The sequence below is a fragment of the Euprymna scolopes genome, chromosome 5 (genome assembly GCF_053919585.1).
Source record: "Euprymna scolopes isolate OS-2025 chromosome 5, ASM5391958v1, whole genome shotgun sequence".
In the NCBI taxonomy this organism is placed as follows: Eukaryota; Metazoa; Mollusca; class Cephalopoda; order Sepiida; family Sepiolidae; genus Euprymna; species Euprymna scolopes.
Window position 1 is genome coordinate 22,749,584 of NC_136486.1, and position 18,513 is coordinate 22,768,096.

The window sequence follows — 18,513 nt, forward strand, 5'->3', positions numbered from 1 at the left end:
GGGTTAAGGAATTTCCTTTTAGTATCCTGTCAAGCAATAAATTCTTGTAAATTATAATCTACAGACTTCATATATATATATATATATATATATGTGTGTGTGTGTGTGTGTGTGTGTGTGTGTGTGTGTGTGTGTGTGTGTGTGTGTGTGTGTGTGTGTGTGTGTGTGTGTGTGTGCGTATGTGAATACATATATATATAAATATATATTATCCTCGACCGCCTGCTTATCCTCACAGATGACGATCTTCCCGAGGGACAGTGGACATGATTTTCTGTGTAAGGCAACTGCGTGAGAAAAGCCTTAAACAGCAACAGCCCATGATGTTCGTCTTTTGAGACCTTAAAAAGGCTTTTGATAAAGTACTACGACCTGCCATGTGGGCTGTCCGCGCGAGATACAGTTGTCCACCCGACTTCGTTGAACTGATGCGTGCCCTCCATGACGGAATTGTTGGAAGAGTTTGTCATCAGAACTCTCTTTCAGACCCATTCCCCATCAACGGTGGTCTGAAGCAGGGGTATGTTTTGGCTGTACATCGCAGCAATGCTCAGCGAGATTCCACCAGAGATACCTTCAATTGGCCTGCAATTTCTCTTGGACAGAGGAATTTTCAACCTCGTACGACTCCGTGCCAAAACCAAAACCACCTTATACGAAGTGCGCGAACTACAATATGCTGACGACAACGCCACTCCAGATCAGACGACAGAGGACCTGCAGTCGTTAGCAGACGCATATAACTCTGCATGTGAAAGGTTTCGGATGCAGGTCAACACGGAGAAGATCAAGACCCTCGTTCAACATTCGCCAGGACAAACGCCCCCAGCCCTTAATATCACAATTAACAACTAACCACTAGAGGAGGTAGATCAATTGTCTTATCTTGGAAGCATTTTAACATCTACTCCTACATGCAAGAAGGACATGGAGAACAGAATAAGGGCAACCCATTCCGCCTTTGGACGACTCAACTGCCGCGTATTTATTTAACAACCACACACTTACGATGACCACGAAGATAATAGTTCTCCGGGCATTTGTCCTCTCCACGCTACTGTACGCCTGTGAAACGTGAAAACTATAGAGAAGTGAAATAAAACATCTGGAACGATTCCAACAAACAAAATTGAGGCAAATTATGAAAATACCCTGGTAGAGCCATACCTCCAACTCTGAGGTACTGGAACGTGCTAAGATGACAAGTGTTGAGGCCACTATTATCCGCCACAGCCTCCGCTAGACAGGCCACGTCCACAGAATGCAAAACTTAAAGCTTCCCAAGAGAATGATGTACGGAGAACTGGCAAAATTAATCAGACCACGAGGAGCACCAAAATTGCGCTACAAAGACCAGCTGAACGCATTCTGGCAGCAAGTGACATCGACTACTCCTCGTGGGAAGAGGCTGCTAGGGACAGGAAGGCGTGGATGAACGCTGTACACCGTGGCAGTGCTTACTTTGAGGAGGAAAGGAGAAGAAGGAAAGAAGCTGGGAGATGAAGGAGAAGGGAGCGAGAGCAAACCCATCTCCCTATGAGCACTGTCCGCGGTTCTTTCGCCATAGAATCGGACTGTACAGCCATGTATCACATAGGCACCCACCCACCTGACGACAGGGCCCAATGCTCGTATACAAGTAGGAGCCGACGCCGATATATATATATATTTAAAAATACATATATATATAAGTAAAAATAATTATATATAAATATATATATAAATATATATATAAATATATATATATAAATATATTTTTGTCTTTACATAAGCAGTAGTTTGTTGCTACACAGTCATGAGCATGTTTCGGTCTACCAGTAGTTACCAACTAGAGACCTCATCAGGCAACAACCCTTATTTCCGAAATTTATTGGTTCGGGAATAAGGGTTGTTGCCTGATGAGGTCTCTAGTTGGTAACTACTGGTAGACCGAAACATGCTCATGACTGTGTAGCAACAAACTACTGCTTATGTAAAGACAAATGTAACTTGCTCTACTTCTGTATTGAGCACTCTCGTATGAACCTCGTTATATTTTACTAGTTAACCCACCTTTGGAAAATAGCAACCTCAAATTATATATAAATATATATATAAAACATATATACATATAAATATATATATATATATATGACTAAACATTAAATAAAAATACAAGCGATTGTTGATGTTATGTTATTTGAGAAGGAAAACCGCGAATTAATAAAACAGTAATCAACGTTGTGTCCCTATTTCAGAGGACATCATCAGGATTTCGCAGGAAAAATGTTGGAGAAAACGATTACAGACCACATGTGAGTGAAAAAGGAAGAAAATCCTAAAATCCTTCCCATTCTGGGCAGAATCTATAAATGTGTGTGTGGAAAGGTTGGATTATTCTATGCATTATATATATATATATATATATATATATATATATATATATATATATATATATATATATATATATATATATATACGCATTAAAACGTTATTCATATACATATGTACATGCACATTTACTCAATCGATTTTATTTTTGTTGAAATTATATGAGGAGAGACGGTTAAGTACATATTGACTGATTACCCAGGATCTGTATTCATATTCTGCTCTCTGATTATTATATTTCCTATAATAGGGGACAAATTGTAGAAACCTTTTCTTTGCGTGATGGTGCTAGTATTCGAAATAAGTGCTGATTCTAGAAGTCTTCGTTGTAGATAGAGCTAAACGAAGACCTAGAATTAGCTAGAGTGCTCCAGACTATTTGACCAAGATGGGCATGAATAACGTTTCTCACCCTCCCTATAGTCCAGACATTGCTCCCTGTGACTTTTGGTTATTCCGTAAGCTCAAGGAAAACCTTAGAGGCTGCTGTGATGAGACAATTCAGGAGATGAAAGAGGCTGTGATGAGGGTTATTGACAAGCTCACACGAGAGAACTTTCATGAGGCATTCCAAAAGTTGTTGGAACAATACAACAAGTGCATTGGAGCTGGAGGAAATTACTTTGAGGAGGACCAGAGTTTCATATGTGTATTATCAATAAAGTGCCTATACGAAAAAAAAAAGGCTAGGAACTTAATGAAGGCACCTCGTATTATATAAAATGCCTTTTTATCTGGTAAACTTAACTGCTTTTCTTAAACTATGATATTTTTTTTATATTATAGGAATTTTTATGGCGAAATGTAATGCGGTCATTATCCCCCCCTTTCTCATGACACCTTCATAAAAGATATAGTATCATGGGTTCGTTACTTCTAGTCACATACAGAACATTTTAATAATAATTTCTAAAACAAAATGAAAACTGATATCTTTAAATGAACTTGCAATGCTGTTGCAGGAAAGACCATTTTTTCCATGGCCTCATCCACTCACTCGCCCGTTTCCAGATTCCAGATTCGCAGTTTCCGATCCCAGCCGGCACTTACCTGCAATCAACAAGGGAGAAATAGAAAAGGATCCTCAGACAAAATTAGTATTCAATAAAATTCTATTACTTACTGATGATACTCAAAATGCCGTAAGAGTCGTGAAGTATATATAAACCAGAATATATATATATATATATATTATGACAGCCCCTTTAAGAAATTCGTTTCTTATCGTTGAGCACTTTCAGTTGAATTAAAAAGTCGGTCAATTTAGCTCTTATGCGTAGATCATCGTATAACGATTTGATCACTGTCTGTCTGACGTAATGAACATTTAAATTAAAATGTTTAAAATTCAACGCTATTTCACACGGTTAATAGTAGCCGAATGGATACGGCCTCCGCTAATCGAGCCAGAGATGTCGCGGGGTTCGAATCGTTCGACTGGTAGTAATCGTGACACCCTGCACTAAAGAATCCCGAAAGGATGAAACACTAGTGTCTGTAGGTATTTAATTATTATAGTAAAAAAATAATTATATATATATATATCTCGTTTTTTAATTTTTAAGATGAGGATTGGTTATTCGTATTATTTGGATTTATTGAACTACTGTTCTCATCTTAAATGTGATTTTCACAACGTTTCGGTCGATGTAACCTCCGACCTTCTTCAAGTGTATCTTGTCGAACTTGGGAATGTTTCTGTCGAACTCGGGAATTTAGACGGAATTTTGTTCAGTCAGCCATGTGAGTAATTCGCAATTGTATTTTTCGGTCGCCCACAGAGAGGATTGAACCTTCAGAATATCACTTTTTACAATTGATTTTGCCAAGTACTCTAACCACTGCGCCAGGAGTCCTTGCGGACAATTCTAATACGAATTTTAGGAGCCTTGAACCTATTTTATTTCTAGTTGTAAATATCACTATTCATTATATCTTTACGTATATCTCTCTATATATATTAATGTTTTTACTTTATTACTTGTCTATTATCAATTTTTTTAAATTCTATTTTAACCCCAAACAAGGCACAGTGTCACTTTGATGTAGGGGCTACTATCGAGAACATAATTTGCAGGAATACTATGTAGGGAGTTAAGCAGCAAGATGTCTGTTCACATTACACTTGAACTTCTGCATGTCAGGACAGTTGGGAAAGCAGAAACCCGGAGGGGAATTCCAAAGTCTAGCAGTTCTGGGGAAGAAACTACTGGAGTAGAAGGCTTTCTTACATCTAGGGATCTCTACTGTGTAGGGTGGGATTTTGCTGCTTGTCGAGTTTGTCGGGGGTATTTAAATTTTACCCAGAATCGATTAACCAAAATAATATTTATCCAACACAACTATCATCTTTTACTTAACCACGTCAGTAATAAAATAATTTACAACTTTTTAAATGAGCGAGGATTTCGAACACTAACTACATCACAAACGAAACACTAAAATCAACAAAAACAATTACATAAAACACTCACATTTAAAGCAGTAAAATACATTGCACCATGACATAATTTAAATCAAATATACATTGGTGAAACTTATTGCGAACTTAGGAAATGGCTGGATAAATATAAAAGAAACATAAAAAATAACACTTCCCTAAATACATTATAGCTATATAAAATAATTAACTGTTGTTGAAAACTAATGATGTTAGTAACAATTTGTGATTGAAATGGTGCGTTTAATGCTTCTGTTTTTGTGTAAACATAAGTGTAGATAAAACGCGCATTTGATTACCATTTACCTTGATTATGTGAATTCAAGCAGCGAACGTTTATGACGCGTGCTGTCATCAACGGACAAAAGTAACCATATGAAGACATTGTTCTTTATACACAGTCCGGTGGCAAAGGCTACTAGTGAGTGTTAGGTGTTGTAGTACTGTTTTAACCACCGAAATTCTGTTATCACCGCAAGTTGCCGGTTAAGAATCACAGGTGGTTATGAAGGAGTAGAAAATGGATGTTTGGTTTACTTTCGCTTCTCTTATTTTGTCCTTTAGTCCTCACATTTCAAGGAACGGTGTTTTTGAAAAAAGAGGTAAGAATTTTGATTTAGTTGGAATCTATTCCATCTAGCTTTTATCGTTGGCAAGCTTTTGACTTTAAAATAGTATTTTTGCTGCTTACATCAAGTGGCTCCATGCCTTGTTTTGAGGGATTTTCATAAAAAATCAAAAATCAAAATGGCTGTACGTTAAAATATAAAATCACCATCGTCATCATCATCGTTATTGTCATCATCGTCGACCTCATCATCATCATCATCATCATCATCATCATCGTCATCGTCATGGTCGTCATCGACATCATTGTCATCATTATCGTCGTCGTTGTCATCATCGTCGTCGTCATCACCATCATCATCATCGTCATCGTCGTCATGGTCGTCATCGTCATCATTGTCATCATCATCATCGTCGTCGTCATCAACATCGTCATCGTCATCATTGTCATCATCATCGTCGTCGTCATCATCATCGTCGTCATGGCCGTCATCATTATCATCGTCATCACCATCGTCGTTGTCATCGTCATCAGAAAAGTTGCTATTTTTTATGTTATAATGATTACTAGTTTTTCACTTTTTTTTTAATTTCCTGTTAACGAAACTTGTTGTCTTTACAGGTGAGTATTTTATATATAATATATGAATTATTAAAGGCATTATACCATCTCAGTTATATTAAAGAGTAATTCCATATTTATTGAAAAATTAGTAGATACACGAGAGCCGTTCAATAAGTAATACCTTTGACTCACTTTTCATAAGAGTAGAGCAACGAAACTTGACACATTTATTAGTCTTTCTCTACATAGAGATCAGCCAGATTTACGCGGTTCGTCCATCGTTTGATGCGACTTTGTAGAACGTCCCACGTTGGTCCTCCAACCGCGACGTAACTTCGAAAATCAAGGCTGTATCCTCTGGATAATGCTTTTCCTTTCAAAAATAACTTCATGGCCAGGAGGACGTGAAAGTTAAAAGGTACAAGGTCATGGGAGTAAACGGCATGGAGGATGATTTTATAGCCAGACGCTCGTGCTTCTGATCTGGCAAGATGCACATTATGAACCGCAGCGTTGTCTTGCTGGAGTAAGATACCTTTGCACTGCTTTTTGAGTTTGGTAGTTTCTCTGAATTTATCAGAAGTAATAAAATAAAATAAACTTCTGTAACTGTGGTAACCTTTACCAGAAAATCTGTCATCACTAATCTATCCTGGCTCCAGAAAATTGTGAGTATGATCTTGACAATGGAGGGTTGCATTCTTGCTTTCGTTGGAAGTGGTGAATCCAAGTGCTTCCACCATTTGACAGAGCTTTGATTTTGGGCATCAAAGTGATAGACCCAGGTTTCACCCTGTGCAATCAGTCTTAAAAAAACTGCAACTCATCTTCTTGGTATATCTCCAAATTCATTCTCGCTTCTGGAAAGGTGCTAGTAACCTGGGAAACCATCTAGCAGCCACCGCATTCATATAATGATAGTTTCCACAAACCCTGTACTAATCTTGACATCGTGAGATATTTGGCGAATAGTCACGTGTCGATTTTCCAAAATGGCAGTCTTAACTTGACTGGCAGATGTCTCATCAATGACAGAAGCGTGCTAAATACGACTGGGAGCTGTTTCTACATATTCCCGGCAACGTTTGAAATCATGATGTTAGCGTTTTACAAGCTCGTGTGATTAGGCATAATTACTATACGTTTTTTTTTTTTCATTTTATCAAAAGTTATTTGTGGTGCGCATCCTTTCAAATACACAATGTAGATCATTGTGCAACAATAGGCTCAATGTCACACCTAACTCAGTATAAACACCTGTAAATTAAAAACTACAATTAGTTTAAAGCTTTAATTTACCATATAACTTATAGAGATGTATATCATTGGACATGCAAAATTTCAGCTAAATCAGGTAACTAGAAGTGGGTCAGGGACATTACCTATTGAACATCCTTTATATGAATATTCGTAATTTGAATGATGTCTTCGATTGCTTGCTTTGTTTTTGTTGTTGTTGTTGTTTTTGTTTTGTTTTGTTTTTGTTTTTTGTTTTTTTTTCATGCGTTATCATATGTTGCTAACAGCCTTTTTAAACACTCACACAATATGCATATAAAATAAGCTTCCGATCCATAACAACTTCGCTTTCAGAAATTACGTCTGGATATGACCCCGTATATACTTTATCGACCAGATTATTTCAGCTCAAATATGTAATAACAATGACGTCCATTTTTATCGCTAATGTATATTTCTTTGTTTCCTGCTGCAAGCCAATGAATAAACCATTTCCACTTAAGTAAATCTGGAAAACTAGGACTGCATTTCAATTCCGGTATATGATGAGGGTATTGGGAATGTTGAGCGTTGGGTGTCCCATTTGACGAGCGATGCCGGAAAGGCCAAATGGTTTTTTGAGAGAGTTCTGCTCGAAATTATACGCGGTAATTGCGTTGCAGTTTCCGCAACCGGAATATGATTTTCCATCGAATTGAATCATCCAAGGCCAAAAAGGAAACGTTTCCTTTTCAACTTATTGAATGAACGATATAAAAAGGGGGGCTTATTCATTTACTTTTCGTGTATATTTATTACTCTTTGTGATTATTAGTAATAATATTCACTTCTTTGATAAGGCATTTTTTTTAATTTAAAATTTATCTTATTGCTTTTGTCGATGATCTGGGATCACGACAATGACAACAACAGCACAGATATATAAGGGTGCATACATATATTAAGTTAAACTACAACACAAATAGAATATCTTACTTTATAATACAGAAATTAAAGCATTCAAATCACAGAAATTCTTACTTTGCATTTTTTTTTCATATACTATTTGGTTAACATAAAAATATCGCTTTTTGCTGTCTATATTCAGTCACCATAGGCCTACAAATAGAGGTATTTGTGCTCTAAGTATGACTGTTTTGTGAGAGTCAGATTGGTTGGAATTAATGTAGTCAAATCTGAAATCGAATGAAACAGACTAATATTTTTTTGAAAACTTGCATCAATTATTGACAGGAGGAGTGACCGTATTGGAATTCTATACGACTTATGTTTATAGTCTTATGGTGATTGAATCTAGATTGAAAAAACGAGTTTTTTTTTTGGGGGGGGGGTTTAACTTTAACCAAATAGTATGTAAAAAAATGCGAAGTAAGAATATCTCTTATTTTATTTGAATGCTTTAATTTCTGTATTAAAAAGTAAAAAGATGTCTCTCACGTAAATCATTAGAATGACATCGATCCAAATAGAAAAAAACTACTACTAGTACCTCTTGTGAAGTAAAAGGCTTGGTAGAGGAGGATGGAGACTTACCCATTCACGCCTCTTGGGCTCTAAACAACGCTCAACATTCCCAATACATTCATCATATACCGGAATTGAAATGCAGTCCTAGTTTCACAAGGAATAAACCACGTTGCAAAATATCGAGATCTAAAGCGAAACTACAGACTGTCCAACTTGTCAGTTGGAAAATACCGACAACCTGTATTTATATTTCACTTTCTTGTACAATATATTCTTTATACCAAAACATATTGTTCGTATCTTCTTTTATAACCATTTCCTAACGCTAATGTTCAGTTTTTAAGATAGAGACAGTTAAATAAATCATCAGAACGACATGTGAAAATGAGGAAAAATAGACAGACAGATAGATAAACCGCTAGCTGCTCATAGATAATATCACGGAATAAGAAAATTAAATATAGACGGTCTGAGGTGAAAGATGTATGAACGACAGATAATTCCCGGTGTTATGGGAGAATAGTAGTAGATATTTTATAGTGAGTAAAAGTTAAGACAACTTCCTCTAAGTATGCCTGTTTTGTGAGAGTTAGGTAGATCAAAATTAATGTAGGAAAATCTGGAATTGAATGAAACTGACTAATAATTTCCTGAAACGTGCATCAGTTATTGGCAGATAGTGAGATTATATTGAAATTCTATGTAGCGCCTGTAAATTGTTTTGGACTTCTAATGGGGGTATGAGACGAATGGATTCGCCAATCATTTTTATAACCAACGGCTGTGCTAAACAACCAATGAAAACGTCCCAAAATTATAATAAAAATTGTCGAATTTTGGATTCAATCAGTTCGCCGTTTACTACGTCACGGACCGCATTTAATTCTTGGCCGCCATCTTCGTTACTGATCTGAACTACGCCGCCATCTTCGTTAATGATCTTAACTACGCCGCCATCTTCGTTACTGATCTGAACTACGCCGCCATCTTTGTTCAACACAATATCTCAGAACTTAAGAGGTTAACTACGCCACGGACCGTATTTGATTCTTGGTCGCCATCTTGGTTACTGATCTGAACTACGCCGCCATCTTTGTTCAACACAATGTCTCAAAACTTAACAGCGCCTATGTTTATAGTCCAATGGTGACGAAATTTAGACGAAAAAAGCGATTGTATTTTATTATATGTATATACGAGACTAAAAGTTTGATAGGCAACACTGTTTTTAGTTCACAAAGTATTGTTGTATTGAGGAATGGTTGTATACATCATGATTTTATTCCGTTTCCAGTAACACATTCTGATGGATCTGTTGTTATACTTGTGTTGCACTTCCGCTCGTCGAGCGTGTGTAAAACCTCTATTGTCGCCGTTGTTGTTGCGATCGTCTGTAAACACAAAACTACTCAGATGCCAATGTTCAATTTAAATAAGATTTATTTAAAAAGGAAAGTCAGAGAAAATATCAGAAAGAGAAAGTGTCTACTCATGACAAAGAAATTGAGAAGACAAATAAATAGATAGATAACCATACTGAGCACTAATAGAGATGGCAACCAGGCGCGTCATTTCTTTCTTGTAATCTCGCCAGCTAAGAAGAGAACCTTCTCCCGGAAATCACGTGGTTTCGTGACTTTCGTATGGTTTCATCTCTACCTTTTAGACGTTTCCACTAAAACACGACCTTCGTTACGTAACGTTTGTAAATTATACTTACCAGGAAAACGCCATTGTATCCATGAGTTCTGTCAATTACAACGAGGCTGGTAACACTCCCCTGATGGCCAATTAAAATGTGTTGACAAATGAAATTAGCAACACGTTTATTGACTGTGTCGTTTGCGTCCTCCTTCGAAAGAGAAACGAAAAAATCTGTTAATGGCATTTGAAAAAAAACACGGACGAAAAAAACATTTGAAGCAAACGTAAAAAGAATAATGGTGAAGAATAATAATAGGAGTCACCACTTATCAATGCCCTGAGGCCACTCGAGGATAAGGGTTATTGACTGTGCAGTAATCCATGGTATAATATCGTAGTAATCGTTATTAATGGAAATTTGGTAGATTGGATTACTTTTTTTTTTTTTTTTTTTTACACAGTGATCACCACTTATCAAGTCCCGGAAGCCACTCAGGGATAAGGGTTATTGTAAGTACATCACGTTAGTGAGGAGATTTTATGAAGTGTTTAATTAGGGGGGCGGCTCATTAGGAATTTGTTAACATTAGACTTGAAGACATCCAAGTTGTAGTCCGGAGGGAAGCAGGCAGACGGAACAGAGTTCCACAGGCGTGCAGTTCTATCTTAACTTAAGGGGGCGGTTCATCAAGAATTTGTTTATGTTGGACTTGAAGACAACCAAGTAGTAAGCTGGGAAGAAAGCAAACGGAAGAGAATTCCACAGACGTGCAGTTCTAAAAAAGAAGCACTGTTCATGTAATCTACGTTTTGATTTAGGCACAGTAAAAATTGGGGAAAGTTATTGACAGTGGTTTCAGCTAGACGGGTATTTTTCGTGATTGGCGACGGGGGGGGGCAGAGACTGAAGCTCAGGCGAGCATTTGCCGTAGAAGTTACGATAAAACAAAGACAGGCTCGCAACGTCCCTCCCATGGGAAAGAGGTTGAAGGGAAGAGAAAAGGGTATCCTCCACTAAGGTACGAAGTCAATTTTGTACTCTGTCAAGGCAGGATAAGTTGCTTCTAGCAGCTCTTGCCAAGATGTTGCAATAATACTCCATCCATATCTCTTATATAGATAGAGAATTGCATCAGCAGTGAGATATATGCTGGAGCTGCAGAAATATCATTTCATGAAAAAAATAAATACAATGAAACAAAAAAAGAAGTACATACACGTACACATACATTGGATTATGTGCGGAGTGATGTTACGTCAAGTAACAGCACTTATATATATATATATATATATATATATATATATATATATATATATATATATATATAGTAATTTATAAAATATATATAGCGATTAAGCTACACTGAATATTCGGCGTTTCATCCACTATAGGATTCGTCAGGCTTATACGCCATATATATTTTATAAATTACTAACTAGCTCTACCTACGTATTGAGCACTTTTGAAGTAAATACTTAAAGTTTACGCATAGATCTATACTTTCGTATATTAATTTTATGTGAGTAAATGAAGTAGTTATATAATCTATATTATGATCTGGAGTGGCGTGGTCGTCAGCATATTGTAGTTCTCGCACTTCGTATAAGGTGGTTTTGGTTTTGGCACGGAGTCGTACGAGGTTGAAAATTCCTCTGTCCAAGAGAAATTGCAGGCCAATTGAAGGTATCTCTGGTGGAATCTCGCTGAGCATTGCTGCGATGTACAGCGAGAAACACGTTGGAGCCAACCGTATCTCGCGCGGACAGCCCACATGGCAGGTCGTAGTACTTTATCAAAAGCCTTTTTAAGGTCCCAAAAGACGAACATCATGAGCTGTTGCTGTTCAAGGCTTTTCTCATGCAGTTGCCTTACACAGAAAATCATGTCCACTGTCCCTCGGGAAGGTCGTCATCTGCGAGGATGAGCAGGCGGTCAAGGATAATATATATATATATATATATATATATATATATATATATATATATATATATATATATAGTAATTTATAAAATGTATATAGCGATTAAGCTACACTGAATATTCGGCGTTTCATCCACTATAGGATTCGTCAGGCTTATACGCCATATATATTTTATAAATTACTAACTAGCTCTACCTACGTATTGAGCACTTTTGAAGTAAATACTTAAAGTTTACGCATAGATCTATACTTTCGTATATTAATTTTATGTGAGTAAATGAAGTAGTTATATGATCTATATTATGATCTGGAGTGGCGTGGTCGTCAGCATATTGTAGTTCTCGCACTTCGTATAAGGTGGTTTTGGTTTTGGCACGGAGTCGTACGAGGTTGAAAATTCCTCTGTCCAAGAGAAATTGCAGGCCAATTGAAGGTATCTCTGGTGGAATCTCGCTGAGCATTGCTGCGATGTACAGCGAGAAACACGTTGGAGCCAACCGTATCTCGCGCGGACAGCCCACATGGCAGGTCGTAGTACTTTATCAAAAGCCTTTTTAAGGTCCCAAAAGACGAACATCATGAGCTGTTGCTGTTCAAGGCTTTTCTCATGCAGTTGCCTTACACAGAAAATCATGTCCACTGTCCCTCGGGAAGGTCGTCATCTGCGAGGATGAGCAGGCGGTCAAGGATAATATATATATATATATATATATATATATATATATATATATATATATAGTAATTTATAAAATGTATATAGCGATTAAGCTACACTGAATATTCGGCGTTTCATCCACTATAGGATTCGTCAGGCTTATACGCCATATATATTTTATAAATTACTAACTAGCTCTACCTACGTATTGAGCACTTTTGAAGTAAATACTTAAAGTTTACGCATAGATCTATACTTTCGTATATTAATTTTATGTGAGTAAATGAAGTAGTTATATGATCTATATTATGATCTGGAGTGGCGTGGTCGTCAGCATATTGTAGTTCTCGCACTTCGTATAAGGTGGTTTTGGTTTTGGCACGGAGTCGTACGAGGTTGAAAATTCCTCTGTCCAAGAGAAATTGCAGGCCAATTGAAGGTATCTCTGGTGGAATCTCGCTGAGCATTGCTGCGATGTACAGCGAGAAACACGTTGGAGCCAACCGTATCTCGCGCGGACAGCCCACATGGCAGGTCGTAGTACTTTATCAAAAGCCTTTTTAAGGTCCCAAAAGACGAACATCATGAGCTGTTGCTGTTCAAGGCTTTTCTCATGCAGTTGCCTTACACAGAAAATCATGTCCACTGTCCCTCGGGAAGGTCGTCATCTGCGAGGATGAGCAGGCGGTCAAGGATAATATATATATATATATATATATATATATATATATATATATATATATATATATATATATATATAGTAATTTATAAAATGTATATAGCGATTAAGCTACACTGAATATTCGGCGTTTCATCCACTATAGGATTCGTCAGGCTTATACGCCATATATATTTTATAAATTACTAACTAGCTCTACCTACGTATTGAGCACTTTTGAAGTAAATACTTAAAGTTTACGCATAGATCTATACTTTCGTATATTAATTTTATGTGAGTAAATGAAGTAGTTATATGATCTATATTATGATCTGGAGTGGCGTGGTCGTCAGCATATTGTAGTTCTCGCACTTCGTATAAGGTGGTTTTGGTTTTGGCACGGAGTCGTACGAGGTTGAAAATTCCTCTGTCCAAGAGAAATTGCAGGCCAATTGAAGGTATCTCTGGTGGAATCTCGCTGAGCATTGCTGCGATGTACAGCGAGAAACACGTTGGAGCCAACCGTATCTCGCGCGGACAGCCCACATGGCAGGTCGTAGTACTTTATCAAAAGCCTTTTTAAGGTCCCAAAAGACGAACATCATGAGCTGTTGCTGTTCAAGGCTTTTCTCATGCAGTTGCCTTACACAGAAAATCATGTCCACTGTCCCTCGGGAAGGTCGTCATCTGCGAGGATGAGCAGGCGGTCAAGGATAATATATATATATATATATATATATATATATATATATATATATATATATATATATATAGTAATTTATAAAATGTATATAGCGATTAAGCTACACTGAATATTCGGCGTTTCATCCACTATAGGATTCGTCAGGCTTATACGCCATATATATTTTATAAATTACTAACTAGCTCTACCTACGTATTGAGCACTTTTGAAGTAAATACTTAAAGTTTACGCATAGATCTATACTTTCGTATATTAATTTTATGTGAGTAAATGAAGTAGTTATATGATCTATATTATGATCTGGAGTGGCGTGGTCGTCAGCATATTGTAGTTCTCGCACTTCGTATAAGGTGGTTTTGGTTTTGGCACGGAGTCGTACGAGGTTGAAAATTCCTCTGTCCAAGAGAAATTGCAGGCCAATTGAAGGTATCTCTGGTGGAATCTCGCTGAGCATTGCTGCGATGTACAGCGAGAAACACGTTGGAGCCAACCGTATCTCGCGCGGACAGCCCACATGGCAGGTCGTAGTACTTTATCAAAAGCCTTTTTAAGGTCCCAAAAGACGAACATCATGAGCTGTTGCTGTTCAAGGCTTTTCTCATGCAGTTGCCTTACACAGAAAATCATGTCCACTGTCCCTCGGGAAGGTCGTCATCTGCGAGGATGAGCAGGCGGTCAAGGATAATATATATATATATATATATATATATATATATATATATATATATATATATATATATATATGTATATATATATAGTAATTTATAAAATGTATATAGCGATTAAGCTACACTGAATATTCGGCGTTTCATCCACTATAGGATTCGTCAGGCTTATACGCCATATATATTTTATAAATTACTAACTAGCTCTACCTACGTATTGAGCACTTTTGAAGTAAATACTTAAAGTTTACGCATAGATCTATACTTTCGTATATTAATTTTATGTGAGTAAATGAAGTAGTTATATATATATATATATATATATATATATATATATATATATATATATATATGAGTAAAAATAAAATAAAAATACGAACGATTGTTGACGTTATGTTATTTGAGAAGGAAAACCGAGAATTAATAAAATAGTAATCAACGTTTCGTCCCTATTTCAGGGGACGTCCTCAGGATTTCGTCGGAAAAATGCAGAAGAAAACGATCACAGACCACATGCGAGTGAAAAAGGAAAAACCCTAAAGTCCTTCCCATTCTGGGTAGAATTTATAAATGTGTGTGTGGCTGTTTCACTCGCATGTGGTCTGTAACCGTTTTCTTCTGCATTTTTCCTACGAAATCCTGAGGGTGTCCCCTGAAATAGGGACGAAACGTTGGTTACTATTTTATTAATTCTCGGTTTTCCTTCTCAAATAACACACACACACACACACACACACACACACACATATATATATATATATATATATATATATATACGTCATATATATATATACGTATATATATATATACGTCATATATATATATATATACGTATATATATATATATATATATATATATATATATATATATATATATATATATATTTGGGTCCCGATTTCGAATCTCGCTAGATACAGCCACTTGTCAGTGGATAATTACATTTTAAAAATAATATATATATACCGCTCCCCATGTTGGGGTACCAAATTTGTTAAAAAGGGAAAATTATTCCCAACTCGCATTTAGGTAAATATGCACTTTTGTAAATAATTGAATTCATTCAAAACATATCGCTAAAACCAAAGCAAAACAACATCTAAGTAAATCGCGATATATCCAGACAGTTGGCGAGATGGTCCAGGGGTAAGGGTTTAGGCTCATTACTGTTGGGTCCCGATTTCGAATCTCGCTAAATACAGCCACTCTGATGAGCTGTAGACGACGAAACACGTCTCAGTGGATAATTACAGTTTAAAAATAATATATATATATATATATACCGCTCCCCATGTGGGGGTACCAAATTGGTTAAAAAGGGAAAATTATTCCCAACTCGCATTTAGGTAAAAATGCACTTTCGTAAATAATTTAATTAATTCAAAACATATCGCTAAAACTAAAGCAAAACAATATATATATATATATATATATATATATATATATATATATATATATACTAGTCTACCCGTTGTCCTTAAAGGGTAATATGACAAATGTTAAAAATAAAAAGTGATTTTGAGATTATATTGTCTTGAGAAAATATTTTTAAGTGATGAGTGAAAAAGATAAAACCCAGGAAGCCTCCACAGTACTATTGCAAGCACTAATTAAGAAGTTATTAAGAACTAGTTAAGAAGTCCCTACTAAAAGCATTACTAAAATTAATTTTCTACCTTCCTCCTGTTGAAGAGAAAATATATTTTTAAATAAGACCTGCAAAAAAATCGTCAGAATCCACAGGAGCACTACTAAAAGTAGTAAATATGAGTGTAGTTATATATTGTATATTTATATTTACTTCAGTTTTTTTTAACTCAACAGGGTTAAATCACATTTATTTGTAACGAAAACACGTAGAAATAAGTTAAAGCAACAAATATTGTTAAGCTTGTGTATTCTTTGAATAGCAACAGTGGCTTTTAATATCGGACTTAAGACAGGAAAGCCATGAAACGAATTTTTGGAAACCAGAAGTCAAAAATCAAACGAATTTTTGAAAACAGAAGTCAGAAATTAAACGAATTTTTGAAACCAGAAGTCAGGTATTAAACGAATTGTTTAAACCAGAAGTCAGAAATCAAGCGAATTTTTGGAAACCAGAAGGCAAAAATCAAAAGAATTTTGAAACCAGAAGTCAGAAATCAAACGAATCTTTGGAAACCAGAAGTCAAAAATCAAACGAATTTTGAAACCAGAAGTCAGAAATTAAACGAATTTTTGGAAACCAGAAGTCAGAAATTAAACGAATTTTTTTAAACCAGAAGTCAGAAATAAAATTATTTTTATTAAACCAGAAATCAGAAATTAAACGAATTTTTTTAAACAAGAAGTCAGAAATCAAACGAATTTTTGGAAATCAGAAGTCAGAAATCAAACGAATTTTTTTTTAAACCAGAAGTCAGAAATCGGATGGACGGTTTAAACGCCCAAGCAAACAAGCTAATCTGAGTTTTATAATTATATAGATATAGTTTTACGAGGAAGTTAACACACATGAAGACTCGAAGGGTTAGGTAGTTGGAAAGACAACGCTATAATAATTGGTAGCGGTATAAATTGGATATAATTTGGTTATTTAAGAGAATGACGCAACAAGAACTTGTTTACATTGTACTTGAAAACGACCATGTTGCAGTTAGCTGGAAAACAGTTCGGTATGCATCACCAAAACACGCAGCCGAATGCATGTTTACAAAAATAGAGTTGAGTCTGAGAGACACCTGTCGATTAATGTACATAAGCATTTTCAAAGTTATAAAAAATTTAAGAATAGTCAGTTAAAACATATGAGACAAACCCACGTTATGATAACCTTTTACCTTGTGGCATTAATCCTAGGCAGTTTAAACTAGATTTCCTCTGAATTAAAAATTTCTGGGGAATATTAAATTCACAAACGGTCTCCAATAACTTGTATATTTCAGTAAGAGGGGATGACGATGTTAGGTTTTTACAGTTCTTGCAGGAAGATGTCAATCTCCTCCTACATACAGCGCCTGGTGTTCCCAAATAGTCACCCATCTGGTACTGATCAGCTCAGTGTTGCTTAACTTTGGTGATTTAATGAGGACCAGTGTATCAACGTGACTATACTGTATGATTTTTTTTTTACAAAGGGGTCACCACTTATCAAGGCCCGGAGGTCACTCGATGATAAGGGTTATTAAGTGTACAGTAGTCAATGGGATAATTTCTTAGTAATCGTTAGTAGTAGAAATTTGATAAATTGGATTATTTAATGCGACGGTTTATCAAGAATTTGTTTACATTGGACTTGAAGACAACCAAATTGTAGTCAGCTGGAAAACAAACTAACGGAAGAGAGTTTCACAGGCGTGCAGTTCTGAGAAAGAAACTTTGTTCATGGAATCTACGTTTCGGTTTAGGCATAGATAAAGGGTGGGGGAAATTATTGACAGCAGTTTCAGATAGACGTGTGTTTTCGTGAAAGACTTGCAAGGGCGACCATAGATTGGAGCTCAGACGAACACTTGCCATGGAAATAATGGTAAAAGAAAGATAGGCTCGCAACGGCTCTTCTGTGGGAAAGAGGTTGCTGGGAAGAGAAGAGGGCATCCCCCCACTAAGCTACGAAGTCTATTTTGAACTCTGTCTAG

General features: G+C 36.3%; 1 protein-coding gene across 1 annotated transcript in view; it reads right to left on the reverse strand.

Annotated features, from left to right (window-relative positions):
• LOC145276563 (uncharacterized) overlaps positions 1–18,513 on the reverse strand; it is a 162,855-nt gene that overhangs the window by 29,895 nt on the left and 114,447 nt on the right. Inside the window, exons 15-16 of the mRNA XM_080127758.1 lie at positions 10,369–10,500; positions 3,368–3,420 (exon numbers count right to left, since the gene is read on the reverse strand). Of these exons, the coding sequence (XP_079983884.1) occupies positions 3,368–3,420; positions 10,369–10,500 (185 nt within the window). The remainder of the gene's footprint in view (positions 1–3,367; positions 3,421–10,368; positions 10,501–18,513) is intronic.